Source organism: Baudoinia panamericana (genome assembly GCF_000338955.1).
Source record: "Baudoinia panamericana UAMH 10762 unplaced genomic scaffold BAUCOscaffold_10, whole genome shotgun sequence".
Lineage (NCBI taxonomy): Eukaryota > Fungi > Ascomycota > Dothideomycetes > Mycosphaerellales > Teratosphaeriaceae > Baudoinia > Baudoinia panamericana.
In genome coordinates this window covers 905,993-933,930 of record NW_006911266.1, presented here as the reverse complement: position 1 = coordinate 933,930, position 27,938 = coordinate 905,993, and the positions used below count along the sequence as shown (strand labels likewise).

The 27,938-nt window shown below is 56.4% G+C and overlaps 13 protein-coding genes across 13 annotated transcripts; 6 read left to right on the top strand and 7 right to left on the bottom strand.

Annotated features, from left to right (window-relative positions):
* Window positions 1–563: 563 nt before the first annotated feature.
* Window positions 564–1,402, top strand: BAUCODRAFT_36634 (uncharacterized protein). The gene is made up of 3 exons (XM_007680483.1): window positions 564–899; window positions 959–1,098; window positions 1,154–1,402. The coding sequence occupies exons 1-3, from the start codon at window positions 670–672 to the stop codon at window positions 1,264–1,266; spliced, it is 483 nt and encodes a 160-aa protein (XP_007678673.1). The 5' UTR covers window positions 564–669; the 3' UTR covers window positions 1,267–1,402.
* On the top strand, window positions 1,374–5,726 carry BAUCODRAFT_222802 (uncharacterized protein). Its single transcript, XM_007680873.1, has one exon. It carries the CDS (start codon window positions 1,811–1,813, stop codon window positions 5,528–5,530), a length of 3,720 nt encoding a protein of 1,239 aa, XP_007679063.1. The 5' UTR covers window positions 1,374–1,810; the 3' UTR covers window positions 5,531–5,726.
* Window positions 5,727–5,799: 73 nt separating this feature from the next.
* Window positions 5,800–7,301, bottom strand: BAUCODRAFT_75399 (uncharacterized protein; the record flags this gene model as incomplete). The annotated part of the gene is made up of 2 exons (XM_007680632.1): window positions 5,800–6,780; window positions 6,831–7,301. 2 exons carry the CDS (start codon window positions 7,299–7,301, stop codon window positions 5,800–5,802), a joined length of 1,452 nt encoding a protein of 483 aa, XP_007678822.1.
* Window positions 7,302–10,450: 3,149 nt separating this feature from the next.
* BAUCODRAFT_222420 (uncharacterized protein) lies at window positions 10,451–12,020 on the top strand. Its single transcript, XM_007680872.1, has 2 exons — window positions 10,451–11,382; window positions 11,438–12,020. The coding sequence occupies exons 1-2, from the start codon at window positions 10,663–10,665 to the stop codon at window positions 11,738–11,740; spliced, it is 1,023 nt and encodes a 340-aa protein (XP_007679062.1). The 5' UTR covers window positions 10,451–10,662; the 3' UTR covers window positions 11,741–12,020.
* A 279-nt stretch (window positions 12,021–12,299) lies between these two features.
* On the top strand, window positions 12,300–14,081 carry BAUCODRAFT_150362 (uncharacterized protein; the record flags this gene model as incomplete). Its single annotated transcript, XM_007680871.1, has 1 exon — window positions 12,300–14,081. One exon carries the CDS (start codon window positions 12,300–12,302, stop codon window positions 14,079–14,081), a length of 1,782 nt encoding a protein of 593 aa, XP_007679061.1.
* Window positions 14,082–14,423: 342 nt separating this feature from the next.
* On the bottom strand, window positions 14,424–14,885 carry BAUCODRAFT_222587 (uncharacterized protein). The gene has a single exon (XM_007680870.1). The coding sequence runs from the start codon at window positions 14,779–14,781 to the stop codon at window positions 14,428–14,430; it is 354 nt and encodes a 117-aa protein (XP_007679060.1). The 5' UTR covers window positions 14,782–14,885; the 3' UTR covers window positions 14,424–14,427.
* Window positions 14,886–15,047: 162 nt separating this feature from the next.
* BAUCODRAFT_36629 (uncharacterized protein) lies at window positions 15,048–15,337 on the top strand. Its single transcript, XM_007680482.1, has one exon. The coding sequence runs from the start codon at window positions 15,065–15,067 to the stop codon at window positions 15,275–15,277; it is 213 nt and encodes a 70-aa protein (XP_007678672.1). The 5' UTR covers window positions 15,048–15,064; the 3' UTR covers window positions 15,278–15,337.
* Window positions 15,338–15,595: 258 nt separating this feature from the next.
* Window positions 15,596–16,396, bottom strand: BAUCODRAFT_112939 (uncharacterized protein; the record flags this gene model as incomplete). The annotated part of the gene is made up of 2 exons (XM_007680869.1): window positions 16,304–16,396; window positions 15,596–16,253 (listed from the first exon to the last, which is right to left on the bottom strand). Exons 1-2 carry the CDS (start codon window positions 16,339–16,341, stop codon window positions 15,596–15,598), a joined length of 696 nt encoding a protein of 231 aa, XP_007679059.1. The 5' UTR covers window positions 16,342–16,396.
* A 106-nt stretch (window positions 16,397–16,502) lies between these two features.
* BAUCODRAFT_36628 (uncharacterized protein) lies at window positions 16,503–17,098 on the bottom strand. Its single transcript, XM_007680481.1, has one exon. It carries the CDS (start codon window positions 17,087–17,089, stop codon window positions 16,754–16,756), a length of 336 nt encoding a protein of 111 aa, XP_007678671.1. The 5' UTR covers window positions 17,090–17,098; the 3' UTR covers window positions 16,503–16,753.
* A 251-nt stretch (window positions 17,099–17,349) lies between these two features.
* Window positions 17,350–18,991, bottom strand: BAUCODRAFT_222411 (uncharacterized protein). The gene is made up of 3 exons (XM_007680868.1): window positions 18,732–18,991; window positions 18,186–18,660; window positions 17,350–18,118 (listed from the first exon to the last, which is right to left on the bottom strand). Exons 1-3 carry the CDS (start codon window positions 18,772–18,774, stop codon window positions 17,464–17,466), a joined length of 1,173 nt encoding a protein of 390 aa, XP_007679058.1. The 5' UTR covers window positions 18,775–18,991; the 3' UTR covers window positions 17,350–17,463.
* On the bottom strand, window positions 18,992–20,876 carry BAUCODRAFT_222410 (uncharacterized protein). Its single transcript, XM_007680867.1, has 2 exons — window positions 19,341–20,876; window positions 18,992–19,266 (listed from the first exon to the last, which is right to left on the bottom strand). Exons 1-2 carry the CDS (start codon window positions 20,675–20,677, stop codon window positions 19,209–19,211), a joined length of 1,395 nt encoding a protein of 464 aa, XP_007679057.1. The 5' UTR covers window positions 20,678–20,876; the 3' UTR covers window positions 18,992–19,208.
* A 596-nt stretch (window positions 20,877–21,472) lies between these two features.
* On the top strand, window positions 21,473–25,194 carry BAUCODRAFT_74418 (uncharacterized protein; the record flags this gene model as incomplete). The annotated part of the gene is made up of 3 exons (XM_007680563.1): window positions 21,473–24,713; window positions 24,756–24,968; window positions 25,088–25,194. The coding sequence occupies 3 exons, from the start codon at window positions 21,473–21,475 to the stop codon at window positions 25,192–25,194; spliced, it is 3,561 nt and encodes a 1,186-aa protein (XP_007678753.1).
* Window positions 25,195–25,829: 635 nt separating this feature from the next.
* On the bottom strand, window positions 25,830–27,861 carry BAUCODRAFT_222389 (uncharacterized protein). Its single transcript, XM_007680866.1, has one exon. The coding sequence runs from the start codon at window positions 27,800–27,802 to the stop codon at window positions 25,844–25,846; it is 1,959 nt and encodes a 652-aa protein (XP_007679056.1). The 5' UTR covers window positions 27,803–27,861; the 3' UTR covers window positions 25,830–25,843.
* Window positions 27,862–27,938: the final 77 nt, after the last annotated feature.

Below are 27,938 nucleotides of genomic sequence, written 5' to 3'. Positions count from 1 at the left end.
GTGGGCTGGTGGAGGCTGACAGAAGCGTGTTGCTGTTGCTGCTGCTGCTGCTGTTGGTGTATCTGTTGCTGCAGCTGCTTCTGTTGCTGTATCTGCTGTTGGACCTGATACATTTGCTCTTGTGGCGGCAATGGCACAGGTGACATCTGGCTGAGTGGTCGAGAAGCACTCTGCGACTTGGTGGCAGACGTGAGATCAAGCTCGCTCATGCTATTGCGGAGTGATTGCATCGAGGCGGTGTTTCTGACCATGCTTATGCAAGCTATGGGCAGACAATGCGGTCAATTGGAAGTTGTTGTTTGACAGTGCGCGAGAGAACAACTAGGAGTTGACAGAGCGTGGAAGGGAATCTAGGAGAGGAGGCCGCTTGGTTGCCTTGGTGGGTACCGGTGAAGCTGTGAGCCTTGTGCCACGGAGACAGCTCCTTAGCGCCGTCGGAGGCGGGTTACCAGTCGACCGCGGACGGCATCACGTGGACGCCCGTGCCGCTGTGGAGAATGCTGACGCCACTCCAAGTTTCACATCCAACATTTCGTCAGCTCGACCACATCTTTTGTTGGGAAGACTTCACAAGGTACAGGTTTCCGGGCAGTGTAGATAAGGTTGAAGACATTTCCTTCTGTCCTACTTTCCGTTCCGTCTTTCGTACTCTCATCAAAGTAGCGCAGAATGTCGGCTCAAACTCCCGCAAAGACAGCTGTAGATGGTCAGGTTGCGCCAAACAAGCCTTTGACGCCGGCGCAGACTGCAAAGCCAATGAACTCAACTCCAAAGAAAGCTGGGACGCCCGCCAAAAAGCAGGCAGAGACAACAGCCCCCACGCCTGACAATGCCGCCGCGAACGCACAGGAGGCAACGATGAAGGCGCTCGAGAAGCTCGAAGTGAAAACGAAAGCAATGTAAGCGAGGCCGCAAATCAACAACCACGCGCCAGCTCGCTGAATGCTGACACTGCAAGTAATATCAACAATGTCTCCCGCGTGGCTAACAGCCACGTCAACTCCGACGAAGACAAATTGCAGCCATTACGTTCGCTAAAGACGGGTCAACCACTCGACAAGTTTCCTGCAACCTCCAAGGAGATCAAGAAGCTGGGCTGTAAGTTTGATCATGAAAGTGCAGACCCTGCCGACTGCAACTGACCCAGTCTTAGTGACAACGGTAGATGCGATGCTCAATGCCCTTGAGGCTGACCGAACCGGTACCGAGGAAGCGAAGCGTGACAGGCTCAGACTGCAGATCGGATTGAAGCCAAATCCTGCATGAAGCAATTCAATGATTCAGTATATATGCTGCAGTAATAATAATGTTTGATCTTCTAGCCCAAGAGGCAGCGGATGACGTGACATGTCCGTGGTTGAGGGCCTTCGAAGGCTGGGAGTCTCCGACACAAAACCGACCGCCACTTGCATTTTCACTGTGACATTGTCATGGCCATCAAAGGGTAACTTGGCCGAAACATTGTTCACGAGATGTTGACACCGTCGCGAGGGGAGACCTGGATGCTGAAGCAGGCCTGCCGCATTTGGCCCTCTGAAACAAGATCGGCACTAGAATCGGGCTTGGCTTAGCCGGCTGCAGGAACAGCCGCCTTTCCCGCAACGACCGTGGGCCATATTTACATGTCAAAACAATCATGGCACCGATCTAACGAGGACCATTGCCTTCTAATGCACTCTCTTTTGAAAACACACACAGAGCTCCCATGTGCATGATATTGGCACATCACTTCTCGGTCGCCTAATCCATCGTCACTAACATCATCAGCACCACACAGTCTGCGTAACCCACTCGCTCGCAAACAACTCCAATGGCCACTGCAGGCTTACCGAACAGGTTCCCATGCTGGTGCCGCGCGACATACTCATGGGGTGGCGAGACGAAGAAAGATCTCGGCTTCATTGAGGGTGATCTCATCGAAGCACTCAATGCTGGCGATGGCTCCTGGTGGATGGGCCGCCTTCGTCGGGACCGTCGAGCAATCGGTCTCTTCCCGAGCAACTTCGTCAAAGTGCTAGACGAAAGCTTTCAGCCAGCGCCAAACAGCAGGAATGCCTCACCCATGCCCGCCAACCAGACAAAGAGCGCACCGTCCTCGAAACCCAAGTTCAAACCATATGCGTCGATGAAGACCACACAGGCGCCTATGGGCACGCTTAAGAGCCAGGGCAGTCAAGGCCAGATATCGTCCGAAGATAGTACGCCACGGATCCCGCAGCCAGTGCCAAGAGGATACGACTCAAGGCGACTATCGCGATCTCCAAGTGTTCAGCCACCTTTAAGAGCTGCTGCATCACCTTCACCCACGCCAACGCCCCGGTATGCGGCGCCGCCGGGTGCCACGATGCACAGAGCAGCCTCGCCACAGCCTGTCTATCGTGCTCCATCGCCGGCTGCCTCGATGTACAGAGCAGCCTCGCCACAGCCTGCCTCTCGTGCTCAGTCGCCGGCACGACCGAGATCTCGCTCCCCACTGCCTGCTACATACCATGATGGCTCGGCGTACCCACAACTGCTGCCAACCTCGAGACAGCCGTCGCCGTCGCCTTCGTTTGGCGATCAGCGGCCATGGAGACCTACAAGCCCACAGCCAGATGGTATGGACTTGGGAATGGAAGTGGAGTCGCCGCCGCCTCCACCGCCGCCAGCACACCGAGTTGTGTATCAGCCAAGTAGAGCGCCTTCGGTGGTCAACAACTACAGAGATGTGGATACCAGTCGCCACGCGAATCGTACACCCATCTCCGTATCACCTGCCGGAAGCCACATGACACCGTCTCCTCTTCGCGATGCGATGAATGACGTGATGTCCTCTCTCGAAGACATGAGCGTAGTTCAGGAGTATGACGGACCTCCCACACCGGATGTTTGGTCGCCGGAAGAGTATGAGCTAGTACGAACCGGATCGCAGCAGCGCGCTCAGTCCTCCCTTGGGTTCACCGCGCCGTATGCACGTGGTCTGAATGGCGCTCAAACCCAAAACGGCGCACTGCCGCCGCATTCGCGAGACGGACCACCGGAGCTTGCGAGCTATGTGCAGCGCATGGAACGGGAGCTCCATACTCAATCGGCTACGTCTCGACCAGCCACATCCAGCAGCCACTCAAGTCACAGTTCATCTGCTCGCTCGCTGCATTCGCAGACACAACATCCGACAACCAAACACAGGAAGTCCACATACGAGCTAGGTCGTGAGCGCCTCAACCGCTCTTACACCACCAAGACAAACGCAACGAATTCGACGAACTCTTCTTCAGCGACACAAAGCAGCACGAGCACTCAGCTTACAAGCCACAGCATCATGTCCGGCTACTCTGCTGGTGGCTTCAGCGCCACGAGCGCAGGAAGTCTGGCGCGCCGAAAGTTCGGTCTTGGCAGTCAGCGCCAGAAGCGACCCTTCAGCGTGGTTCACACGAAGTCTATGGGTGACATTGGATCCAGTGCGCGAAGCATGGCTGGAACCGAGAGCACATTCTCCGGACCAAGCTATCATGAGAGTCACGCATCTCAGCATCAGCCTGCAATCACACCGGTAGCGGATTGGACTAAAGACCCTATGGAGACGGCAGGTGTGCTTGGCGGCTTAAGTTCCCCGAAGGTGAAGAGGTCTGGTTTCTTCAAGAAGATGCTCGAGTCCGCGAAGTCCACTGCCAGAACTGGTGCAGCGACGGCTCGCTCAACCATCGGCAGTGCCACTGGGAGCAGGCCGGGCAGTCGTGCAGGCAGTCCAACGAAGAGCCTCTTGTCAAACGGAATTGGGTCTATGGCGTTCGCGGGAGGTACTGCCTCCAGGCCTGACTCAGCATTAGGCGGAAGCTCTGCTGCTCGAGAGATGGGTCTCGGAGGAGGCGAGTGGATGCACGTCAGGCGCGATGTCAACCGCTCGAACTCCCTCAGCCGCAGAGAGCGCGAGGAGCGTGCTGAACGTTCCGATATGCTGGGCCTGCCCGCCCTGAACCCTATCGACCTTCTCAATGAACTCACTGAAGGCGACGAAGGCTTGGATGGATTGGCTATCGATGAGCCCACCAACTTCGATACGCCGAATTTAGCTTTGGTGGACAAGAGCACACGCTTCATACAAAGTGTGCCGCCTATGATATCAGCAGCCGCACTTGCTCAAAGCTATGTATGTCGGCCTCATCGTAGCGATGTGCAACGCCTGCGTGCCATCTTCACATGGGTGTCAGAACGCATCACGTGGGAAGAAGATTTCGAAGGCGACGTCGACACTAGGCGTGTCATCTCAGCCAAGCGTGGATGCAATAGAGAGATTGCTGCGCTCGTGCAGGAGATGTGTACGGCTCTTGGCTTGTATGCCGAAGAAGTTCATGGCTATCTCAAGGCGCCGGGCGAAGTCCTGGACCTCGACACGGTGGCTCGTGCGAATCATTGGTGGAACGCTGTCATTGTGGACGGAGAGTGGCGTATCATGGACTGCTCGCTAGCCAACCCGACGAATCCGCGCCGCAGCGCTTACAGCGCAGCCAGTAGCCAGACTGCGGAGCCGTGGTACTTCCTCGCTCGCCCGCGCGAGATCTGCTACACTCACATCCCTCTGTTGCCGGAGCAGCAGCACATCGTACCGCCCTTGGATCACGAGGTCTTGGTTAGCCTGCCTTGCGCATGCCCGGCGTACTTCAGGAATGGCATTGAGCTTGCCAACTTCAGCACCAGCGTGCTGCACTTGGAAAACTTGGAGATGGCACACTTACACATCACCGTACCGGAGGATATCGAGTGCGTCGCCGAGACAGAAGCTCGCGCTTTCGCCAGAGACCCAGAGGGCGACCTCTTCGAGAGCGGCGACGTGGTGAAGAAGCCTGTCTTCGCACAGACAGAATGGGTCGCCGGCCACAAACGCTTCACCATCAAAGCGCTGCTCCCGAGTGACGAGGGCCAGGGCATGCTGAAGGTATACGCCGGCAAGCGTGGGCTCATGCACTCCATCAAGGACAACCCCCACGCCCTGGCCGTGGCCTTCCCACTGTCGCACACAGGCCAGAACCCACCCTACGACTTTCACGCGCGACACCCGACACCGCACGCCCAGCGCCACGACCTCTACGTCGCGCAGCCGCAATGCAGCAGACTAACCATCAACAACACCTTCGTCTTCTGCGTGCGCCAGCATCCCTCCTCTCTATCCCGCTTCACGCCAGACACCTGGGGGACGGGCTCGAACGGTAGACCCGTGAGCCCGCAGCCGCAGATCAGACCCAGCAGTGCCATGAGCATGGTTTCTGCAAGCATGTCGCAGTCCGGCTCCGATTACTCCTCGAACGCTGGTGGCATGACCGGTGCTCAGCAAAAGCCGGCGAAGCTGGCTATCCAGACGCCGAGTCAGAAGATCATTCGCTTGACGCGGAAGCAGGAGCATACTTCGAGACCGAATGGAGCGGAAGATGATGGGTTGACGACGTCGTGGGAGACTGTTATCAAAATCGGTGAACGTGGCACGTGGCGTGGTTTGGTGCTGGCGGACCGCAGTGCGAGGTGGTGTGTCTTTGCTGAGTGGGAGTGCGTGTAGTCGAGAAGGGTTTGTCTTGTATGAGTAGAAGGGCAGCAGTAAACGGAGGCATGAGTTGACGTACACTGCATAATGCGTTTGAAATGCGTTTTCAGCGACCAGTTTCTGAAGAACCTTCCAGCAATACAACCTTCATTGCACAGGGGAAAGTCGCCGTCACAGCCACTTTCGAGGTCGTGAAATTGATAGGCGTGGAGTACAGTCAAACGAGGCCCTGTCATGGCCGTACATGTCTCTTCTAGTCGGCTACCATCTCCAACAGACCCACACTAGCCTGTCACCTCAACAGAAGTCCTAGGCTTCTTCTCCGTGGGCGCCACACCGGCTGCCGCTCCCTCCTCCGCCTTCCTCTTACCCTGGGCACCACCCTCACCACCCTCTCGCTCCCTCCTCCTCGCCTCCCTCTCCTGTCTCTCCTTCTCCTTCCTCAACGCCTTACTCTCAAACTCATGCCAATCCCCCTCCAAATCCGCCAGTTCCCACACCTGCTGCGCTCGGGGCTCCTCCACGGTGAAATACCCATGCTCCAGCACATCCGCCGCCGTCGGCCGATTCGCCGGATCATAGCTAAACATAGCCTCCAGCAACTCAAATGCGTCGGCGCTGACACGGTGTTTATACTTCTCCGCGAAGGTGGACGCGATGCGGTGGGTGGGGCGCAGCAGCTCGTACCATTGCAGATCCGTGATGCCGGGCCATTCGCTACGGGAGGGGGTGCCAAGGACGGCGTGGATTTTGTCGAGTTGGGAGATTTCGCCGCCGTCGCCGGGGAAGATTGCGTGGCGGGTGAAGATTTCGACGAGCACGCAGGCGGCGCTCCAGATGTCCACAGCCGGGCCGTACTGCGTCTCGCCGAGGAGTAGTTCGGGAGGGCGGTACCAGATGGTAATGACACGGTTGGTATAGTCTTGCTTCTTCGGCTTCTCGTAAAAGCGCGCAAGCCCAAAGTCAGCGAACTTCAGCTCGCCGGTCTTCGAGATCAGGATGTTGGCCGCTTTGATGTCACGGTGTAGCACGCCTCTCCGGTGTAGATACTCCAGGCCTTCGAACATTTGCTTGGCGAGGTGCTTCTTGTGGGCTTCGGTGAGAGTGAAAGTTGGGTGGTTCAGCAAGCCGGTCAGATCGTGTGCCAAGTACTCGAAGACCATGAAGCAGTCGTTCTTCTCCACCATGACTTCTTGCAATGGCACCACATTAACGTGGTTTAGCGACTGTAGCAGCTTGATCTCGCGCGTGGCTGTGACTGGGAACTATAGGATGTCAGTATGCATTTCGACCCTTTGACTTCCAAATCACTTACTCCATCGCGCTCGCCTTCCATACGAATCTTCTTAAGCGCCACCATCCGGCCACTATACACATGTATTGCCTTGTAAACCTTGCCGTACGTGCCGCTGCCAATGACAGACTCGTTGCCCGTCTTTCTGTAGTACACACTGTCTGACGCCGCAAAGTCTTCGCTCAAGCTCGGTCTTGCCTTTAGCCGCTTCTTCCGCACGGTTTCCTTCCTTACTGCCGGAGGCGAGGGCTTCCTGGCTGATGGTGGCTCAAGCCTGGTGTTGCCCACGTAGTTCTGGCTTTTCGGAACAGCAGTTTGCACGAGCGGTGACACCGGTGCTGGCGTCTTCTTCGCCACGAGTGGTGAAGTCTCCAGCTTGACCACACTTGGCACCTTCTCTGCTGCTGCTGCAGCTTGGCTTGCTCTGCCTTTGATGGAGAATGAAATCTTGTTCTTCTCCGTCTCCGCTGCAGCTTCTTTGTCCTGCGACATACTTGGGCCAACACCTACAGCGGCAATCACTGACGCAGGTCGTGACCCGGCTCCAGCAGGTGTGATCTTCCGCTTCTTCTTCACACTCTCGTCTTCCGCACGCAAATCAGCGGGTGGCCGAAACGGATTGTCATCATCCTCGGGATCTGCATCCTTCGCAGACGGACCTTGAGCGGCTAGTGAGCCTTCGCGCGACTTCTCACCTGGCTGGACGAGAGTGCCACCTCTAGTGCCGTCTCCTGGCGTCCATGACAGGTTGGCGAAGTGGCCTCGACCTCCACGCTGCGCGATGCCGCCCCGCTGCAGTGTTTGGTTCTCAGGATGTGATGGCGTGTTAGCAAACTGCCGCGACGGCCTGGGCTGATAGTATGGCACACCAGGTTGAGATGGTGGGCCTTGCTGGTAGCCGTACGGCGAGTGCTGTTGCGGGTAGCCATGCATCGGTGATGGTGCGTGAGAGGGGTAGTTCGATGGTGGGTAGCTGCCGTGGCCATACGGTGAATGGGCGGGTGGGTAGCCATGATAGCCGCTGTAGGGCCCCCCTCGGTTGTACATATCGTCGTCACGATCTCGCTCGTCACGGTGTGAGTGGCGACTCTCTTTGCTGAGTGATCTCCTGGGAGCACGTTCTCCCTGTCGAGTAGACGGCGGGTATCGCTCACGGCGAGCGCTGTCGCGGCTATTTGGCCTCGCTTGTCGATCTCCTGGAGATCGAGAGTGCTGGCGGTGATGCCGCCGACCTCCACTAGGCGGCAGTGGTGACCTCCGAGACCGCGAGTCGTGGTAGTTTTCGTCTTCTCTGCTCTGCCTATGATGCCGAGAATCTACCACTCGCTCACGCTCCGATCGGCGGTCACGGCGAGGTGGCGAGGTCGAGCCTCGGCCTCTCGTGTCACGCCGCGGCGGATGTCGACTACTATGGTAGCGTTCTTCTTCTTCTTTTCTCCGGCCGTGCGCGTGGTTTGGAGATGCCCTTCCTAGCTTTGCAGAGTCCCGACCGTAGCGCGAGTCTCTCGATCGGGATCGAAAGCGCTGGTCGGTGCTTGCACCCCGCCCTGGAGCCACTGTTTCTTGGCCCCTGGTGGGCTTCGGCGAGGTTTCACCGTCTCTTTTTCGCTGCCGTGTGCGAGAGTAAGATCGGTCTCCGCTTCCGCTCCGATGATGGCGACGATGTTTGTGGCGCTGCGTTGATTGCGAACGTGACCTGTCTCGACGCCGTTTCTCCGCTGATGGAGAAGGGCGGTGGTTCTTGATGTAAGAGGCACGGTCAGCACTCCGCCTCCGGCTGGATGTGCTTGGTTGAGCACGTTCACCCTTTGCCTTTTCTCCGCTCAGTCGAGCCGGAGGTGAGCGGCTCCTACTATTCGCACGAGGGCGTCGATGATTCGCTGATGGAGAAGGTGATTGTGCTCGTGCAGTCGAAAAGTGTGGAGGAGATCGGTGAGCGGTGCCTGGCTTTGGCTCCTGACGTTCTACTCGCCCCGTACGCTCCCCCGTCACAACATCTCTCACACGCTCCGCACTCCTTCCACGACCTTGCGAGCGGCCTCGGTAATGACTGCTACTCTCGTTCCCCTTCCTTACATGTTCGCGATCAAGGCGTGGTGAGTCGGCCATCTGTCGCAATCAAAGTGCGCGCATCCGAAGGGAGCAGCCGCAGGAGAGAAACAGCGGGAATGATAGGCCGAACAGAGGCGCTGTGTCCATACGCAGAGGGCCAATGCAGAAGCAGAATCATGCCAGAAAATACTCCTCACAACTCAAGCACACGACCATGAAAGAAGTTGTCCTCACCTATTGGCGCATCAGCAACGCAGCGCAAAGTGCATCGTCACCTGCCTTTCCGAGTCCGCCTGCTGCGCTGCAAGCGTGCGGCTGTCCCGGTGGGTCACCCCTCAATCCGGCCTTGGCGGGTTTCGTGCTTTTAAGAGTGAGTGATGAGCAGAGATGTGCCACCAGGGCCTTCCAGTAGTGTCTGTCTGCTCGCTCGTTCTCGCTTTCCCACCACCGGACGGACAGTGCATCCATGTCCACGAGCGAGTGAGATCCATGGCATCATGTCACGTGATCGTGAGTGCGATGCCGGGAACCCAGCATCAAAAACGGCACAGTCACGGAGGCACAGGATAATTCCGCAACACGCAGGGTACTTCTAATGCTCACCAGATGCACCCGCACTTCGGAAGGGTGCTGCCATTGCGTGCCCAACAAGACTTACGCCTGACCTGCACTATACGGCAAGGTCATGTCAAGCACGGTGAGCCGATGCCGAAAGCTGTCAACTAGCCTGAGCAGGACCCGGGAGCTCTCGAAGAGCAAGATTGTGTGTAGTTAGCTCGGGAGCAGCTTTGTCAGTATTCTTGAGCGGTATGGATGGGTGCATTATGCAAGCCCGCCGTTTTGCGCAGCAGTCAATGATCGCGGCAGGGTGCCCATTCTGCGAGAATAGCAGACGTGGCCGGTGACAGACGGTTGTGTTGTATGTCTGTGTTCCAAAGGTTTTCGCACCAGATGCTGGTGAGACTGAACTTCTGAAAGTCCTTGTCTGTGCCTCATGCGCTGCGCATCAAGCAGCCAGGTAAGCGGCAGTACATCAATGTTGCATCACCGCTGAAGTCGATCCATGGGAAACCCGCCCTCTGCTGCCATCAATTCGACCAAAAGTACCCTTGCGAATGTCACAAAGCTATCTAGGAGCAAGGTACCATGAGCGCAACGCTCTCGGCTTGTGGGACAAAGCGGATAGCTTGTCAGTCATCGAGAGCAAGTCCCCATCGGACGGGCCCGGAGCAGTGACCTTCATCACACTACCGCCGCAGAGACGGTGCCAGTCGAGCTTCCGAGGGCTTTTCTGGCCATGGTTTGGTAAAGAAGGGCTCGCAAGGACGGCGCTCACTATACAGATGGAGGCACACAGGCGGCGTGCTGAAAAGGCAGGAATATGCTCAGGGAGACGCACATATGATGTCGGTCAAGTGTCACCGCTCTCGCCGATGGAAGTTGTACGATGTTGATGGCCGACGAGAAGTAAATAGCATCGCGATAGCAAAGCATGAAGTCGCTCTCTTTGCGCCCGGCCGGCATCATCCGCCTTCGCGCTCTGGCCAATGAGGGGTCGGCAGTCAGAAATGTTAGCTTTTACCAACATCACAGCACAACAAAGATCTGGAGTTTCGGCGCATTGTCGATCAGGTGAGACGATGATGGAGTGTGGTTATATCAAGCGATAGGCGGCCGAAACATGTCGTGGCTCTTCTACCACATTCAGGCCGCCTACTCCAATTACTACCTATAGCACGCGACACACTCTGCATACCTCGGTCCCACAAACCTGGCTTGGTATTGGCAGTCGACAGCGACGATGGAACCCTTTCTGCATCAATCGGCTGGGGAGAAGTCTGCACAAACTCGTATGGTGAACGGGCATTCTCCACATGCAGCGCCGCCTGCTACAAGCGCTCTTGACCAGGTTGAGCGCAAAAGGACAGCGCAGTCTATACAGGCCTCCATGAACGCGCACAGGGAGCCCATAAGCATGGATCGATTACATCTGGACGACGAGAGCGATCCACCACATATGAACGGGTCGCAAGAGCACTCGGCCGAGCAGTATGAACAGGTAGAGGACGGGGACATCGAAGACTTGGACGTAAAGGTGGCTGCCAGAGATGCTCGAGACGAAGCCTTGGTTACGCCTGCCGCCATCTCGCGCGCTGCATCGCCGTTTACCGCTCATCCGCCTGTTGACTTTGACGGCCTGTCCTGGCCATCCGCTGGCACGCTTGCTCGACTGCAGGAACGTAACAATCCTGAAGAAGCGCAGGCGCGGCTCAAGAAGTTGTCCGGTGCGGTACGGACTATTCTCGAGTGCATTGGCGAAGACCCGGATCGAGAAGGTTTGCATGGCACCCCGGAAAGGTACGCAAAAGCCATGATGTTCTTCACGAGAGGCTACGAAGAGAACCTCCGCGACATCGTGAACGGCGCAGTGTTTCATGAGGATCATGATGAGCTAGTGATCGTGAAGGACATCGAAGTGTACAGTCTTTGCGAGCACCATTTAGTGCCTTTCACCGGCAAGGTAGGATATTTGCCCCAGCCTCCAGCATTCAAGACAAGCTAACACTACCCCACAGATGCATATTGGCTACATCCCAGCCCGCCGAGTCATAGGCTTGTCAAAGCTGGCACGTATAGCGGACATGTTCAGCCGGCGACTCCAGGTACAGGAGCGTCTTACCAAGCAAGTCGCACTCGCACTCTCCGAGGTGCTGAAGCCGCAGGGTGTCGGCGTGGTGATGGAGAGCAGCCATTTGTGCATGGTGATGCGAGGGGTGGAGAAGCATGGCGCGACGACCACGACGAGTTGCATGCTGGGTGCGATGCGGAAGCGGGCAAAAACGAGGGAAGAGTTTCTGAGTCTGTTGAATAGGAGATGATTGGTATCGGCGTTCTGGTGAAGATGGCGTTTATTGAATCCACGGGCGGCCGCTTCAACAGGCCTTGGTGGTGACGGTGCGTTACTGCGCGATTGCGGGATGCTCAACACGAACAGTGCACCGAAGCAGATACGCGAATACACTTACATGCAGCGCTCTTGGAACCGTTGTATTTGCTGATATGAGTGTGGCTTCCTTTTCTGCTCCTTCCTCATGACTGGCCGCTCCTTCCCAACACAGTGCATTCACGACCCTTGCCACCAGCCACAACCGATCCACGCAAAATCCACACGAACAATAGCAGTGACATCGGCTATTGTCAGCCTTGAGACCACAGTTCAGTCAAGACTTCCGCGCAATAGCAAAGCAACCCATCTCCTACTAGCAATGGGGATTGATCGACTGTACTACTATGTTCTGTCCATCGCAATCGCCACCTTCTTGTGCCACTCCCACTACGAAGTGAAGTGGCCAGAGCACGGGTGGCATCTCCATAGCTCTTTCGGCAACGTTTGGGACAGGAAAAAGAAGAGCGAAAACAAGTCCAAGAGCGAGGACGATGACCAACCAAGACGCAGCAAGCAGAGACGTAAGCGAGGGCGTTCGCGGAGTAGGGATCCAAGGCGACGGCGCGATGATCAATACCGCGGTCCACAACGCTCGAGTAGACCGGAGGACGGCGGAGGAGGACGAAGTCAACGCGACATTACGCCGCCTCTCACCTACCGGAGCAAGAGCAGTCGCCATACCGCACCAATCGCTTCCCATGGCAATACTTCCCCTAATACGTGGCGATGACCATATTGCTAGTCGGCCCAGAGCGGAGCCCATCAAGAGCCGTCCTAGCGAACCCGATGAGAGCGCCGAAACGCTTACACTCGGGAACTTGCATAAGCGGAGAGCGTCCACATCGCCTGAAAAGTTCAACACCGGCAGATTCGAGCCCTTACCACTCCAGCTCGGCGCTCCTCCAAATCTTGCCACGGAGCGCCCCGTCAAGCGAGCGCGACTGGAGAACAAGCTCGCGATCACTTACGATGCGGCCGGCGTGCCGCAGGTCTGTTCCATCAACCCAACGATCACTCTACCTTCCGGTCGTAAAATCTCTGGCAAAGGCCTCGAACGTCTTCGCACTCCGTTGACAGCCGACAAAGGACCATTCAGCGTCGTCGCTGCCATGGTGCGAGATCCCGACATTTTCTTCCGGATCATCAGCTTCCTCACAATGCCCTCGTTGATCAGCCTCTACTCAATCAGCCGCATCTTCCACAGAGCCTTCGATGCTAACTATTTGTCCTTTATCCTCGCGAACATGCGCCAGTGGGCGCCCAACGCAGACCGCATCTACCCTTGGCGCTTCTACAAGGACCTTTGCATTCGCAATCCTAGTACTCTGGCGAAGATCGCTTGGAAAGGCAAGATTATCGACTGCAATCTAAGCAACATCCCGAGTATACCCAGCCTACGCTGGCTTCAGATGGTCGTCTGGCGCCAAGGCATTTGCCAGGACATACTGGTTTCGCTAGCAACACAAGGCCTGAATTGCGTCCCAGGCACGTTCGACGCGCTAAAGCGGATATGGTTTATCATGGACATGCCGCTGAACGCCTACCGCCTGTCGCTCTGCAGGAGCGAGAAATACCTCTCTCAAAGCGCCATCTTTTGCGCCACCGCGTTCTTTCTCAAGGTCGACATGGCCTTCACAGACCCATTGGGGAAAGTCATGCCGTTCAACACGCCGAGCACCAATACCAAGCGCTATCCGCAGGAGTGGCAGAATTGTGCGCCCGTTGGCTGCGATCTGCGGGAACTGCTGATGGCGGAGAGGCATCTGACACCGCTGTGGCGTGTGTTACGAGGTTATAGCTGGGATCCTACGGAGCCGTTTTGGCCAATGTCGAGGCTGGATGTGTTGAAGCTGTGGGTGCGACAGAAGTATCGCCTTCCGGACAACGTGGCAGACCACGTCAAACGGCAGAGCATTATGGGTATACCGTGGTACGAAGTCGGTACTGCTGGTTTGGAACGCACTACGATCTACCTGCACTCGCTTTCGGCGAGTGGACAAACAGCTAAAGACCAAGCTTTGCCGACATCAATGACGGCAACAAATACCATCCAGCAACCGCTCTATCCTCACCGTAAAGGCTTGCTCGTTCCGGTGGAGAGGCCACGAGAGCGGCTGCTTCGACCGGAGGAGCTGATCTTGCGGGAGGGGATACGGAGGAAATATGGTCTGCACAGGCACTGGGTACAGATGATGCTCTATGGGTTCTGCGATGCGCAAGGGCGGAATCTGCCAGTGAGGAGTGAAGGGGAGGTGCTGGCGAGCCGCCTCTGAGCTGCCGATTGCTGGACAGATGCGAACGTGTTGAGGGGAGAGAGGGAAAGGAAAGGCGAAGCTTGTGCGGTCTGACCCTGTTCTACATATGCTGAGCATGTCTTCTATGTGTCGCACAACTCGATCTGCATCCCACCCCTGCTTTGCTTGCACTTCGCACAGGAATCAACTTCCATCCGCTGATGGCCTTCTCCCACCCTCCGCCGGCACAGGCGTGTGTTCTGTTCAGTGCGCGACACCTTCGATGCACGACTGACGACGGCGTGACAAGTTGCAGTGGCGCTCGCAATTGGCAGGAAGTGGTCCGTTGGCAATCTTTTCGCAGCCCCGCGGACTGATACCATCATTATTTCTTCGTCACTTCACACTTCGGCACGCGATCGTTGTGCACGTGAAAGGTCGCATCGGTGCTTGCACTTCGGCATGCGAATATAAGGTGCGGCTCACCGCTGCACTTCTGGGCTCGGACAGAATGTCTGCAAGGAGCTCGATAGGTAACTTGGTGGCGCGCTCTTCGATATCGTCGGGGTTTCCAGTAGGCTGCGTACCAGCGAACCATTAGGCGGAGGTACCCTGCTTTGCGACGGAGGCTCTCGTACGCATACTTCATCTCGAATGCCAATGGAAGCCACCGAGCGGCCGCCACGACTTGTACAGCTGCATCATTGACGAGGTTGCCGAAATCGACATTCTGAAGCATGTCTTCTGCGATAGCCTAGTCTAAGCAGCTTCCAAAGCAGTTCACGTTCAGCCACTCCGCTCTCAGCCGTTGGGCATTTGGCGACGTCTTCGATCGCTGTCTCTGTGTAAGCGAGGTGACCAGTGTATACCCACTGCAGGTATGTTTCGAAGACCTCTGCGCTGATGAGTGGAAGCCTGACTTCTTTGACCGTTGACTCAGTCCAGGTCTCTCCCCTAAAGCAGACAGTGCGGAAGTCTGAAGCTTTGACTAGGAGGACTTTCGGAACGATGAACTTTTTCTTATGCTTGCCCGTGAGGATGGTGATGGAGCCCGACAGATCGAGCCTGTACAGCCATCAGCTAGATATATACAGCATGATCCCGTGCATAGTGACCTCTGCCGCTGGGCTGGTGGAGGCCCGTCACCAGCCATCGTGGTCCCCCGATTTTATGCTATCAGAAGGGGATGTTTGCTCGTGCCGGAAGTATGTTTGCTCACAAAGGAAGAGTTGTGAAGCGAGCAAGGGATGTCTCGGACGTTCAATGAGAAAGTGTTATGAAGTCAGCGGGTTCACTTGTACAACTCTCTCACGAAAATTTGCAGTGAAAGAGTCCTTGCTGTGAATAGCTGGAACTGTACTCTGGCTACCGTGAGGCACATTTGCCCGCCAGATTAACCGCCGCAAATCTTGAGGCGTCACTTTTTCCCTCGCACGACCATTGCGCGCGCTACACCGAACAGCTCGCACCAAACGTGGTGGTGATGGCTCGCCATCAACGTCGTGCCGTGCGCACCCAGTCTTCTCTTAGTGAGGGTATTACCATCTCAGTGATCACTTCTTCGCCGTCTCACACTTCGGAACGCGGTCGTTGTGTTCATGGTAGGTGCATCGCTCTTCAAGTTTGACGTAATCTCTTAGGATTGTCCCGTTGCGCATAGCCGTCCTGAGCTCACCAATCACGTCTGCTAGGAACTTCGCAGGCCCCTCCTCACATGGCGTGTCTTGCGCGATCCAACTGCCCGCTGCATCACGCACCATCAGGCGAATGAGTCCTCCTGCTCGTGGCAGGTTCTCGTAAGCCAAATTAATAAGTCCGGCAGACGGCAAGATCGGAATTTTCGGCAACACGCTGATGGTTGCATCAACCACTGCGTTTCTGAAAGGAATGTCCTGAAGCACATCTCCAGCAATTGCAAGTCTAATTAGGGCTCGGTAGACGGCGAGAGCGAGAATGATGTCGCCTCCAGGCATGTCATTTAGATCTTGATCTGTGTATACGAGCTCGCCGGTGTAGAGCCACTGAAGGTAAATCTCAAAGATGTCAGGCATGATGTCCGGTAGTTTGACTTCCTTGCTCGAAGCTTCCTTCCAGGCGCCGTTCAGACAGGTCACGAAGAACTCTGATGACTTGGTAAGAAATGACCTGGGCACTGTAAACGGCTTCTCCTCTTTCCCAACAAGGACCAAGATCGACTTAGACAGATCCATTCTGTGAAGCAGTCAGCTACTGTCTATCGCTAAGGCTGTTGGAAGCTTGACCTGCGGCGCTTGGCCGGTGGCTGGTCGTCGCTGCCCATGACGAGCTTCGAACACTCTTGACTTGAGATGTCGGTGTTACGAAGTTGCTGCAAGTGCGGCTGCAGACCTCGAAGCGAAGGCGGCGCTAAGTTGTACGTCGGTCGAATGAAGTGAGGTGTGATGCAGGTAAATCACGGGTCACTTGACATCAGTAACAAAGGGACCCACATCTGCGATTCGCATTCATTCACTGATGCTCGCATCAATTGCAATTGGATATCACGTGCCACATTAAGCATTAAGCCACTCTTAAAACATCGCCACGCGCTCCTTCCAAGCCTTCAACAGCTTACACCTCACATCGTCCCATACCCCTGCCCACCCTGCTGCCGTCCACCACTCTGAATATTGTCCGAATACACCCCCTGCGCAGGCCTATCCATCACCCCCCTCGCAGCATTGTCTCGGCGCTTATAGTAGACGTACTCGAGGTAGAAAGCGTGGATCTACGATACAACCATCCCCAAAATCAGCATCTGAATAACGAAAGTACACACGGACAGTCAGTGATGGTGATGGTGGTGCTGCACTTACATGGCCGGGAAAGTAGCCCAGACACGTTAGGAGGATGTTGATGAGGAGGTCTGCGCTGCAGCCGCTGATGAGGAAGACGCCGACGGGTGGGACTAGCATGTTGTCAGCCGAACGTTCTAGCGAGGCGGAGTTGGGGGGATACAATGTTGCGGACGTACGGAAGATGGTGATGATGACAATGAGGATGATCGAGGCGGTACCGTCGCTGGCCATTTTGCTGGATGAACCTACTAGCAATCGGCTGTTATATGAATGCTGCTACTCGTACTATCTCTCGTTCGAGGATTAAGGTCGTATGAGGCACAAGCGCACAGTAAAGACTGTCTCTCGGCGTGGCTGTGCGCCCTCCAACCTTGTTTGCGACATGACGTGACGTGTCTCGACTGTGCCCCACGCGTTTCACTTGCGACGCGCGAAAACTTGGCAGGCACGTGGGAAAAGCTTGGCCATGTGTTTCGCAAGTGACTGTGCACAAGAACGGCGATGGGCAGAATGCAATAAAGTATTACTGGACTGCTCGAAATCATGCCACCCAGCAGCGTATCCCAGTCCTAGAGGATGCGGAAAGCAATGCTCACGATGCGCGATCACGCATCCGAATCGAACCCACGCAGCCGCTCTACCACCCCATCTCCCCGCGAAAACACCAAGCGTCCGTCCGAACGCACGGGACGGGAATTCTCGTACAGCCTCGCCAACGATAGCGGGTTAAGCATCAGCGGCGATGATGCCGGGCTCATGCACTCCGCCTTGCGCTCCAGCGTCTGGCTGATCTCCTTGTACGTCGCGCTTCCGTTCTCAATCTCACTCTCCGTATCAACGACAGCACCGCTGTAAGCCCGGACGGGAGTAGGACGGCGCACCGTGCTCGCACTGCTTGCGAATGACGGAAATAGAGGCTTCGCAGGAGGTTGGTGCCCGGTCCGAAGCTTGCGGTAAGATTCTGTCCTTCTCAAGGAGTGCGGCGATGTTCGTTTCCCACGGCAGGGAGACACTCGCGTTTGTAGTGTGCGCAGCGGCGGACTCATCACCATCTCCTCGTCATCCGTACACCGATCCGGTCGTCTGCGGACCGTAAGTGGCACGCCACAACGGATTACTCTCTCTAAACGGATATCGCCAGCAAAGTGTTTCGTAATGATAGCCATGATCTCCAGCCCCATGGTGTAACAGTCGAGGCGCTCAGCTCCCTGATTAGCGGCCAGGTGTGGTGGGACGGTGCCGTGGAGACACTCGCGGTCGCTATTCACCCACAAACATCGTCAGCAAGGAGCGTGCCGTCGAGTGAAGTTGATACGTGGCGACTCACGCGTCCCACCTCAACCAGTCCTCCGCGGGTCCAACAAAGTACTCCGCCGAGCAAGGACTCACGGCACCGTACACCCTCGCATTCGGCGCCACAGGCGCAAGCACAAACTCCTCCCCTTCCGCCACCACATTTGCCAAAGCCCGAAACCCCAACAAGGGCTGCGCCCAGCTGTAGAAGATCTGCACGTCCAGTACCTCTCGTCCTCCATCACTGAAATGACACTGCTGGAATGTTGCCTCCACTACGGGGGCGCGTCGTTCGGGGTAGAAGAAGCAGTCTCGTGAGAGGACGAAGCTCTCTACGAAACTTGCGACGTCGGCGTGGTAGGAGAAGCGGGTACCGTTTGCGGCGCAGTCATGGTAGAGACGGAGCATGTCGTTTACTAAGCTGGAGATGGTGACGGTGACGGGTTGGGTGCCGAGGTCAGCGATGAACTCGTGGAAGCGTTCAAGGGGGGTGCCGTCTGCCGCCACGACTGCGCCTGCACTGTCAGTCATGCTTACAACAAAAGAATAAGCCTTCGAGATGTAATGTCGGCGCACATACCACCCTCCTCTCCATCCAAAAACGCCTCAACGGCAATCCACATCGTCTCCCTTCCCAACGCACACGCGAAAGCCTTCTCCTAGAAGAACACCTCGTACGCCGCCACGGGGCTCGGCAGACGCCACGTCGTCACGACATCCTTATCATAAACCCGCGCTTCACCAGTGATCGAAGCGGTACTCTCGATCTTCCTGGGTCGACCACCGCACATCCAGCCCTGCATCGTGTCGTTGAAGAACGGTAGATGGTTTGTTGATGTGTCTGCTGAGGGATCGGTGATGGGACCGCGGTAGGATTGGTGGAGGGGGATGTAGCATTCCAGCGGTGAGTCTCGTTGGGGCACGCAGGCGCCGTAGACGTGGATGTTGAGTCTGTCGAGGAGGGCTTCTCGGGTGTCCATGACGGATCAAAATGCTCTCGGGTTTACCCACGTCAAGATGTCCGTCGAGCAAATGGTAAGCGGGATAGTGGCAGTTGCTAGACAGCATCCATACTCGCCCTCGTACTCAACACTTCATTCTTGTTTCCCAGCCGACTGCCCGACAATCCCGAATTAGTATACACAAAAGATGAAAATGGGACCTGCGGAAAAAGTGTCAAGAAACTCACCTCAGATGCAAGAAAACATCACACCCATACCCCTCCAAACTATGCAACTCGAGGCTTCCCGCCCAATACTCGGCATAAATGCGACTCATCGGCAGTCCCATCCCCAAGCGCAAGTCCGGCGGGCGACTGGAAAGCGTAGCCAACGACGACCCAAACTTCTCACCCGAGGAACCTTCCTCAACACTATCCGGGTGCGAAGGCGGCAACTGCAACTCCTCCATCGTGCCTGCCAAACGCGGCACTTTCCCCAAATTATGCAGGCGCCTGCTCCGACGCGGGCCCTTGGCGAAACTCCAGATGTACGGCAGGATGTCTCGGTCGACGCCGCCGCCGCGGTCGGAGATGCGGAGGATGACGTGCTGCGCTGCTTCGCAGATGAGGACTTCGATTGGTGGCGGATTGGAGGAGCCGACTTGCTCGACGACGGCTTGGATGCTGTTGCGCAGTAGTTCGCCGATGATGTACTGGAGATGGGAGGGGGTGTAGGGGAAGGTGGTGTCGAGGTGGCCCTGCAGGACTACCTTTGGGATTGTGACGTGGCGGCCGTAGGCTCTTGCCGTCAGCTCGGTGGCGCGCGCCGCGCATTTCTCCACGACTTCTTTGGCGTTGCATTTGAGGAAGATTTCGCCGACGAAGTCGTCTTCGGGGGACACGCTGGACTTTTTGCCGGGGAAGTGCCAGGGGGAGTGGAAGGTTTCTGTGAGTGCTAGGTGCTGCTCGGCGATTACTCGACGACTGATGCGGGAGCGGAGTAAGGTTGTCATGAAGCGATCACATTCGTCTGCCGAGACTGAGTCCTGGATCTCGAGAATGCCTTGCGCCAAGCGAGGGATGACCGAGAGATGGTCCTTGAGGCACATCTTGAGCACATCGCAAAATCGGTCGTTGTCCCGCAGCGTGGCGATGTGGGAGACTTTGCGCAGGAGTTCAAAGGCGTGGTAGTAGAGTTCGTAGACGTGCTTGATGTGCGGGTTGCTCAGGGCGGAGTAGGGCAGGGTCTGCATGTTGCGCAGGCGGTGCGCGATGCGGGTGGGTAGCTCGAGGCGGACATAGTTGGCCGAGTCGAGCAGCCGGCTTTCGGTCAGGGTGCGGCCGAAGAAGGTGAGTTGGCGCAGACTGATGGGTCGTGCTTCACGCTGCACCCATTCGTCGAGGACGTTGGAGGACCGCCATGGAGGGGTGTTGTTGTTGTTGTTGTTGTTGTTGTTGTTGTTGTTGTTGTCGTTGTTGGTGTCGTTGCTTGCATGTCGTATACCACCGCACTTCCATTGTCGTGATGGCAGTGGGCCAGCCTTACACCAGCGACCCCGGGGACATGAGCGAATGTATAGCCTCATATCGAAATACTCTGCCTGGGTGGTTTCCGCATTTTGGCTTCACCTTGCTGCAGACGCCCGGGCCTTGTGTGTGTGCGTGTGCGCTTGCTTGCGCCACATATTGCGGGGCGATGGCGAGGACGAGGACGAGTTGAGAGTGGGAGGCTGCATTCGCACGCACATGCTTCTGCCGCCATCCATGCTTGGTAGAGTCAATTGAGGGTGACGGTTTATACAACCCGTAATCCATCACTTGACCATGTTGAGCACAGTCACGAGGGAGCACATGTGATTCTTACGTCGAGGGTGTATGTGGTGTTGACGAGGGCTTAAAAGTATTGTTACGTCAGACTGGCCAATTGAGCCCAGCAAGCAACATTCTGCACTGCTGCTGCATCGGAATCGCATGCATCCACATGTATGCTTGCCCACAGCTGCACCCTTTGGACTTGTTCAAACACACCACCACCACCACCACCACCACCACCATCACCACCACCATCAGCAACACTGCGCGGGCGCACAACCTCTTCTTCTTCAATCTCTGCCGAGGATACGCTTATAGCTCTACCTGGAGCGCATATACCCGCGCCTTGCCGGTTTGGTGCCACGGCTTTCTGTTTTAATTGCTAGAGGGTGGGTGGCATCGTGCTTGCCCGTCATGGATCATGTAAGCTATCCACCTGCTCCTATATCAACCTACCGTACCCTACAAACCCACTCGGCGCATATCTTGCGATGGATCAGCTCGGCCGCACACAGATGCAAATAAGTATAATGACGACACTTGCTGACACACATCTGTGCTCGTGGTAGATGGGCAGCGACATGATGCTCGATTCCGACTACGACGAGAAACGCCTGACGCCCAACGACGACCACGACAATGTCGCCATCATCTCCCCCGACGACGCCGACAGCATGGTCGATGATGCAGACGGGCCGAATGAGCCCGCGTTACCGCTGGCGACCGACCACAATGCGATGAGGGATCGCTTCTTGCCGGCGTATCCGGAGTACGAGACGGAGGCAGAGGCGATACACACGTGGGACATCACGAATTGGAGTAAACTTCCCAAACGATCACATGGACCGGTGTTTCAGTGTGCCGGACACCCATGGCGGATACTCTTCTTCCCCGCCGGCAATCAGGCGTCAGAGAGCGTGTCCTTCTACCTCGAGCAAGGCTTCGAGAATGAGAAGCCGCCGGAAGACTGGTATGCATGCGCGCAGTTCATGCTCGTCTTGCACAACCCCAACGACCCATCCATATATATCCATCACGAGGCGAGTCATCGTTTCACCGCGGACGAAGGGGACTGGGGCTTCACGCGGTTCGCGGACAAGAATAGGATCTTCGCTTCCAAGTTTGACGGCTCTGACCGACCGCTGGTGGAGAATGACTGCGCGAAGATGACAGCCTACGTGCGGGTACTGAAGGATCCTACCGGCGTGTTATGGCACAACTTCGTCAACTACGACAGCAAGAAGGAGACCGGCATGGTCGGCTTGCGAAACCAGGGCGCAACATGCTACCTGAACTCACTGCTGCAATCACTATACCTCACTGGCGCGTTCCGGAAAGCCGTCTACCAAATACCGACCGCCACCGACCAGATAGCTACCTCCAGCTCCGCCTACTCTTTGCAAAGACTCTTCTACCGCCTACAAGCCGACCCCGTCGCCGTCTCCACTCACGAACTCACCCAATCATTCGGCTGGGATAATCGACAGATTTTCGAACAGCAAGACGTGCAAGAGCTCTCCCGCATATTGATGGAGAAGCTCGAAACGCGCATGAAGGGCACCGAGGCCGAGAACGCTCTCCCCAATATGTTCGTCGGGAAGATGAAGACATATCTGAGGTGTATCAACGTCGACTACGAATCCAGCCGGATCGAAGACTTCTGGGACTTGCAGCTCAACGTGTCCGGATGCAAGAGCTTGGATGACAGTTTCCGCAACTATATCGAGGTGGAGACGCTGGAAGGCGAGAACAAGTACATGGCCGAAGGCTTCGGCCTGCAAGACGCGAAGAAGGGTGTCATCTTCGAGAGCTTCCCGCAAGTGCTGCATCTGCAGCTGAAGCGGTTCGAATATGACTTCCAGCGAGATGCGATGATGAAGGTCAACGACCGATACGAGTTTCCGGAGGTATGGGATGCCTCGCCATATCTCGACCCGGCGGCGGATATGTCGGAGCCGTATGTGTACCACTTGCATGGCGTGCTGGTGCATTCGGGTGACTTGAACGCGGGCCACTACTATTCCTTCCTGAAGCCCGAGAAGAATGGCGAGTTCTTCCGCTTCGATGACGATCGAGTTACGCGCGCCACGAAGCGAGAGGCGATTGATGATAACTTTGGCGGTGACTATGCGCCCAATCCGGTGAATGGCGTGCAGAAGGGTCAGAATCCGTATACGCGACAGTGGTCTACGAAGCGTTCGAACAATGCGTACATGCTGGTGTATATCCGCGAGAGCCGACTCGATCAGATTCTGCCGGCGGGGAACGATGTCCAGCCGCCGCCACATCTCCCGCAACGGCTGGCTGAGGAGCGAGCGGCGGCCGAGCGGAAACGGAAGGAGCGCGAGGAGGCACATCTGTATATGACGGTCAATGTCGCGACAGAGGCACACTACAAAGCGTATCAGGGCGTCGACCTAATACCGTGGGGAGCGGATGAGACCGAGCCGGCAGCGCCAAAGCAGTACCGATTATTACGCACCATGACGGTCTCTGAGCTCACCGAATTCGCGTGCAAGCAGTTTGATCTCGAGAAAGACCTAGTCCAGCCATGGATCATGGTCAACCGACAAAACGGCACCGTGCGACCCGACCATCCGCTGATTTGGGACGATATGACACTACAAGAAGCGGCGGACAAGTTCAGCACACGGACAGGCGGTTTCCGCATCTTCTTGGAAGAGACAACACGAGACGAAGACGGCGCGCCAATCTGGCCGAGCGAGGAACCACCGCCGGCGAATGGCAACATGCACCTGAACCCCCCGCAACCCGTCAAACCCATCATCATCTTCCTCAAGTACTTTGACGTGGACAAGCAGCTCTTACGAGGCGTCGGACACGTCTACATGAAACCGTGGGAGAAAGCGCAAGATCTCGCCCCGCATATCCTCCGGATGATGCAGTGGGAAGAGGGCGTGCCGCTTGAGCTGTATGAAGAGATCAAACAGACTTACATCGAGCGCATGAAGCCCAAGAACACCCTCGTCGCCTCCGAAATCCAAGACGGCGACATCATCTGCTTCCAACGCCACCTCACCGAACCCGAAGTAACAGCCCTTCGCCAAACCAACCCCACCGCCTGCCTCGATGCAACAGCCTACTACGACTTCCTCGTGAACCGCATCTTCGTCACCTTCACCCCAAAACAATGGCCCCCACCAAACGCCGCCTTTCAAGTCCGTCACGAAGGCGCGGAGAAATTCAGCATAGCGTTAAGTAAGAAGGACAGCTACGACGCCATGGCGCACAAAGTCGCCGAACATCTGTCCTCCGTCAGCAGCACAACCCCGATCGACCCTTCCCACCTCCGCTTCACCACCGTCAACGCCGCAAAAGGCACCCCGCGATCCCCCGTCAAACGCCAAGCCGCGACCACCGTGGCCAACATCCTCCTCGGCTCCGGAAGCGGTTACGGGTACAACGTCACCGCCGCCACCGTCCAAGCGCCCGACCAACTGTGCTACGAAGTCCTGGAGATGAGTCTCACGGACCTCGAACAACGGAAGAACGTCCGGATTGTCTGGCTCAGCGAGGGCATCACCAAGGAAGAACCCTTCGAGTTCGCGCTGCACAAGCAGTCGACGTTTAGCGATGTCCTGGCCGCGGTGGCGAAACGGGCGGGCCTGCCGGAGGAGGTGTGGGAGCAAGTCCGGTTTTACGAGGCGCATGGCGGGAAGGTTTATAAGGTCTTGTCGTTGGGGATGGGGGTCGTGGCGTTGAACGAGTACATGACCGTTTACGCCGAGCGCATCCCGGAGGAGGAGCGGAACTTACTCTCACAGCGGTCTGCGGCTGGGAAGGAGGGGGGTGAGGGAGGTGAGGGAGGGGCGATGGAAGGCGTGGGAGGAGGGCGGTTGGTGAATTGTTTCCACTTCGAAAAAGAGCCTAGTAAAAGCCACGGCACGCCTTTCATCTTCGTGTTGAGGGAGGGCGAGGTCTTCCGGGAGACGCGGGAGCGGTTGAGCAAGCGCACGGGGATCAAGGGGAAGAATCTGGAGAAGGTCCGCTTTGCCGTTGTCAAGGGGGGGCAGAATTATAGCCGGCCCGTTTGGTTGGAGGATGGTGAGTTTTCTCATTTCGCCCACGACCTTTCTTTCTTTTCTTCCCTTGTTTTTGTGTGGAGTCGGTGGCGTTTGTGAGTCTGTCGTGTGTATTGTGCTGATGAGAGATTTTGTTCGCAGATGACATAACGACGGAGAAGCTAGGCCCGGACGACCATTTGGGCCTCGAACACCCGAACCGGCAGCGGAGTAATTGGGTGCGGTATGAGAGTTTGAATATCCGGTAGAGATGTCGGGGGTCCGAGCACGACGACTTCCTCTGAACGAACAGCCGATGAAGGCGTGGGCGGCGGTGATATTGCGGGGCCCAAGAAGCTTCTTCTTGTACATATGGCTTTTTGTGCACGAATTGGGGAAGGGTTGGCGCCGTTGCGGCGTGCGTGAACGAGCGAACGAACGAAAGTGACAGGGGGCTGTTTTCTGGTATGGGTGCGTGGGTGTTTCGGCGGCGTTTGGGCGTAAGCCAGCTTTGCCCTGCCGCATTCGTATGCTCGGCGGACTGGTGGGCGAGGCAGATTAGTACTCGAGGATATAGACACGTGACAGCATAGCGTGCGGTTTTGTTTTGTTTTTCCACACTGAATCGATAATACCCACGCCGCTACCTCCTACAAAGCACATGCGCAGCCGTGATGGAATTTTCGTTCAAGGTGGAGAAACATCACATGCCCTTGCAGCTGGAGCGTTATTGTAATGTGGTCTATCCACCTGGACCCGGTTTCGAGCGTCTCCCAGGTACATGTATAGCAGACTCCGGGCCCCGAACATGGGCATGTACTGCGAATTACCAACGGTGGGATTCCCCCGTAATTCATGAGAATCCTGATCTTGTTACAATGATCCCATAACCCTTCCCTCCTCCCCACCTGTGACGCCTCACATCTTCTTCCCAGTCGGGATCTGAAACGCCACAACACTCTCCCCACCCTTCATGGCCTTGTCGATGCGGAAATACCCCTTCCGATCAAACTGCACCACATCGTCCTCCCTTAACTCCGCCACGTTGCAATCCGCCCAGCACTCCGTCTTAGACTCTGTATTATGATTTAGGATATCCTCCAGCGCGTCGTCTGCATCGGGTTTATCCTTCGTGATGAGGTAGTCAAAGTCGTAGAGGGAAAGCGGGACGAGTTCCTGATCCGTGGACAGCCAAGTGATTTTCTTCGAGGTCTTCTTCACGTCGCCTTGGAGGTGGAGTTCGAGCTCCAGCGAGGCGATGGTCCGTTCGGCCGATCCCGTCGAGCCGTTCGTGACGCTGCTAACAGCGCTGGCGACCATGTTGACCGGATTAAGCGTATACGTCTTCTTCCTCACAATCGCATTGCCCCAATTCATAAGCGTGATCTCCTCGTCGTCGGCGAAGGATTGAGCGTCCGCTTGATCCAGAATGACACTCCGACTGTACACCACCTTCTTCGTCCCCAGCTCGGCATTCTTGGCATGCACCTCCTTATCTTCCGTCCGCGGTGCCGCAGGCGCTCCCGCAACTGTACACGTGACCGCATTTTCTTTGACGACGGCTGTATACCGTTTCGCGATGGGGTCGATGTACTGTTTGTTGGTTGCCCAGAAGGTGGTCCAATCCATGTAATTGATGTTCTTGCTCGGTCCTTGTTTGAGAATGAATTCCTGCAGAGCCGGGATCGTCATACCACGGCGACGGATACCTCGTACGGTGGCCATACGCGGGTCGTCCCAACCCCAGACGACGCCAGAGTCGACGAGTTTGGTCAGCTTGCGTTTGGAGAGTAGAGTGCGGATGAAGTTCATGCGGCTGAAGTTCCAATTATACACATGTCGTAGTTTCAGCGCGGAGAGGAACCACTGGTACTGCGCGTCGCGGTCGTTGTACTCGGTCGTGCGGAGCGCATGGGTGATTCCCTCGACACTATCGACGACGGGGCAGGCGAAGTCATAGGTTGGGTAGATCTTCCAGGCGCTTCCGGTCCGGTGATGCGCTTGCGGGTTGCAGCGGTAGATGACCGGGTCGCGCATGGCGCCGTTGTTGCTCGACATATCGATCTTAGCTCGGATGTACCACTTCGTACCCTCCTCACTGCCACTCTTCATCTCCTCGAAGTGTTTCAAACTCTCCTCCACCCCAGCATTGCGATGCCTAGACTCGATCCTCTTCTCCCTCTCATCTCTCAGCTGCTCCTGCGGCGTATCGTCCGCATACGCATGACCCTCTTCCATCATCTTCACGCACAGCTTATACAAATCATCAAAGTAATCACTAGTATATGTGACCTGATCCGGCTTTACGCCCAACAACTCGCAATCCTTCAAGATAGCATCCTGATACTCCTGCTTCTCCTTACTTGGATTCGTATCGTCGAACCGCACAATCATCTTGCCCTTGTACTTCTTGTGCGCAAAGTACTCGTTCAGCAATGCCGCTTTCGCATGGCCAATATGCAGGTACCCCGACGGCTCGGGCGGGAAACGAGTCACAACGCCATTCTCGGTCCCTTCAAGTCCGATGTCGTAGCTCGCACCAGTGTCGGTAGTCTCCTTCACACCGTTGACCCCGTCCTTGCCACCGGCCGAAGAGTGTTGGTCGAGCTGCGGATTCTCCGTCTCGGCGATGAAGTTGAACCAGCGCCACAGACTCGCCATTGCGCCGCCCTTGATGAAGCCATACGCGACGCGATTGGACCGAATGGCTTTCCATACTGCTATGTCAGCGTCGGTGCAGGTGTAGCCGACAATGTAGGAGCGGAGAGTGAGATGGTTGTCCAGCTCGCCGAGCGGTTGTTGTAGCTTCTTCAAGTCGAGCGGCTCAAAGGCTTGGGCGCGGTCGTGCCATTCGGCGATGAGGGCGTCGTGAGACATAATGGTCTAGAGGTGTGTATCTGTGAGTGTGGGGGATATGGATATGGTGGTGCGATAGAAACTTTTGGATATGGCAGGTGGGATGAGATGGCGGGGCAGGGTGACCAGAGTCATGTTCAGCATCATAATTACAGGT

What these genes read in the sequence shown, in the direction of transcription:
- BAUCODRAFT_36634 (XM_007680483.1), top strand. Translation starts at nt 670, where the DNA reads ATGTCGGCTCAAACTCCCGCAAAGACAGCTGTAGATGGTCAGGTTGCG. An exon ending in GAAGTGAAAACGAAAGCAAT is followed by an intron (nt 900 to 958) that starts GTAAGCGAGGCC and finishes TGACACTGCAAG; the next exon opens with TAATATCAACAATGTCTCCC. An exon ending in GGAGATCAAGAAGCTGGGCT is followed by an intron (nt 1,099 to 1,153) that starts GTAAGTTTGATC and finishes ACCCAGTCTTAG; the next exon opens with TGACAACGGTAGATGCGATG.
- BAUCODRAFT_222802 (XM_007680873.1), top strand. Translation starts at nt 1,811, where the DNA reads ATGGCCACTGCAGGCTTACCGAACAGGTTCCCATGCTGGTGCCGCGCG.
- BAUCODRAFT_222420 (XM_007680872.1), top strand. Translation starts at nt 10,663, where the DNA reads ATGGAACCCTTTCTGCATCAATCGGCTGGGGAGAAGTCTGCACAAACT. An exon ending in TAGTGCCTTTCACCGGCAAG is followed by an intron (nt 11,383 to 11,437) that starts GTAGGATATTTG and finishes ACTACCCCACAG; the next exon opens with ATGCATATTGGCTACATCCC.
- BAUCODRAFT_222587 (XM_007680870.1), bottom strand. Translation starts at nt 14,781, where the DNA reads ATGCTTCAGAATGTCGATTTCGGCAACCTCGTCAATGATGCAGCTGTA.
- BAUCODRAFT_36629 (XM_007680482.1), top strand. Translation starts at nt 15,065, where the DNA reads ATGCTTGCCCGTGAGGATGGTGATGGAGCCCGACAGATCGAGCCTGTA.
- BAUCODRAFT_36628 (XM_007680481.1), bottom strand. Translation starts at nt 17,089, where the DNA reads ATGGCCAGCGACGGTACCGCCTCGATCATCCTCATTGTCATCATCACC.
- BAUCODRAFT_222411 (XM_007680868.1), bottom strand. Translation starts at nt 18,774, where the DNA reads ATGTGGATTGCCGTTGAGGCGTTTTTGGATGGAGAGGAGGGTG. An exon ending in TTTGGATGGAGAGGAGGGTG is followed by an intron (nt 18,661 to 18,731) that starts GTATGTGCGCCG and finishes GTGCAGGCGCAG; the next exon opens with TCGTGGCGGCAGACGGCACC. An exon ending in GACTGGTTGAGGTGGGACGC is followed by an intron (nt 18,119 to 18,185) that starts GTGAGTCGCCAC and finishes GTGGGTGAATAG; the next exon opens with CGACCGCGAGTGTCTCCACG.
- BAUCODRAFT_222410 (XM_007680867.1), bottom strand. Translation starts at nt 20,677, where the DNA reads ATGAGGCTATACATTCGCTCATGTCCCCGGGGTCGCTGGTGTAAGGCT. An exon ending in GATGTTTTCTTGCATCTGAG is followed by an intron (nt 19,267 to 19,340) that starts GTGAGTTTCTTG and finishes ATTGTCGGGCAG; the next exon opens with TCGGCTGGGAAACAAGAATG.
- BAUCODRAFT_222389 (XM_007680866.1), bottom strand. Translation starts at nt 27,802, where the DNA reads ATGTCTCACGACGCCCTCATCGCCGAATGGCACGACCGCGCCCAAGCC.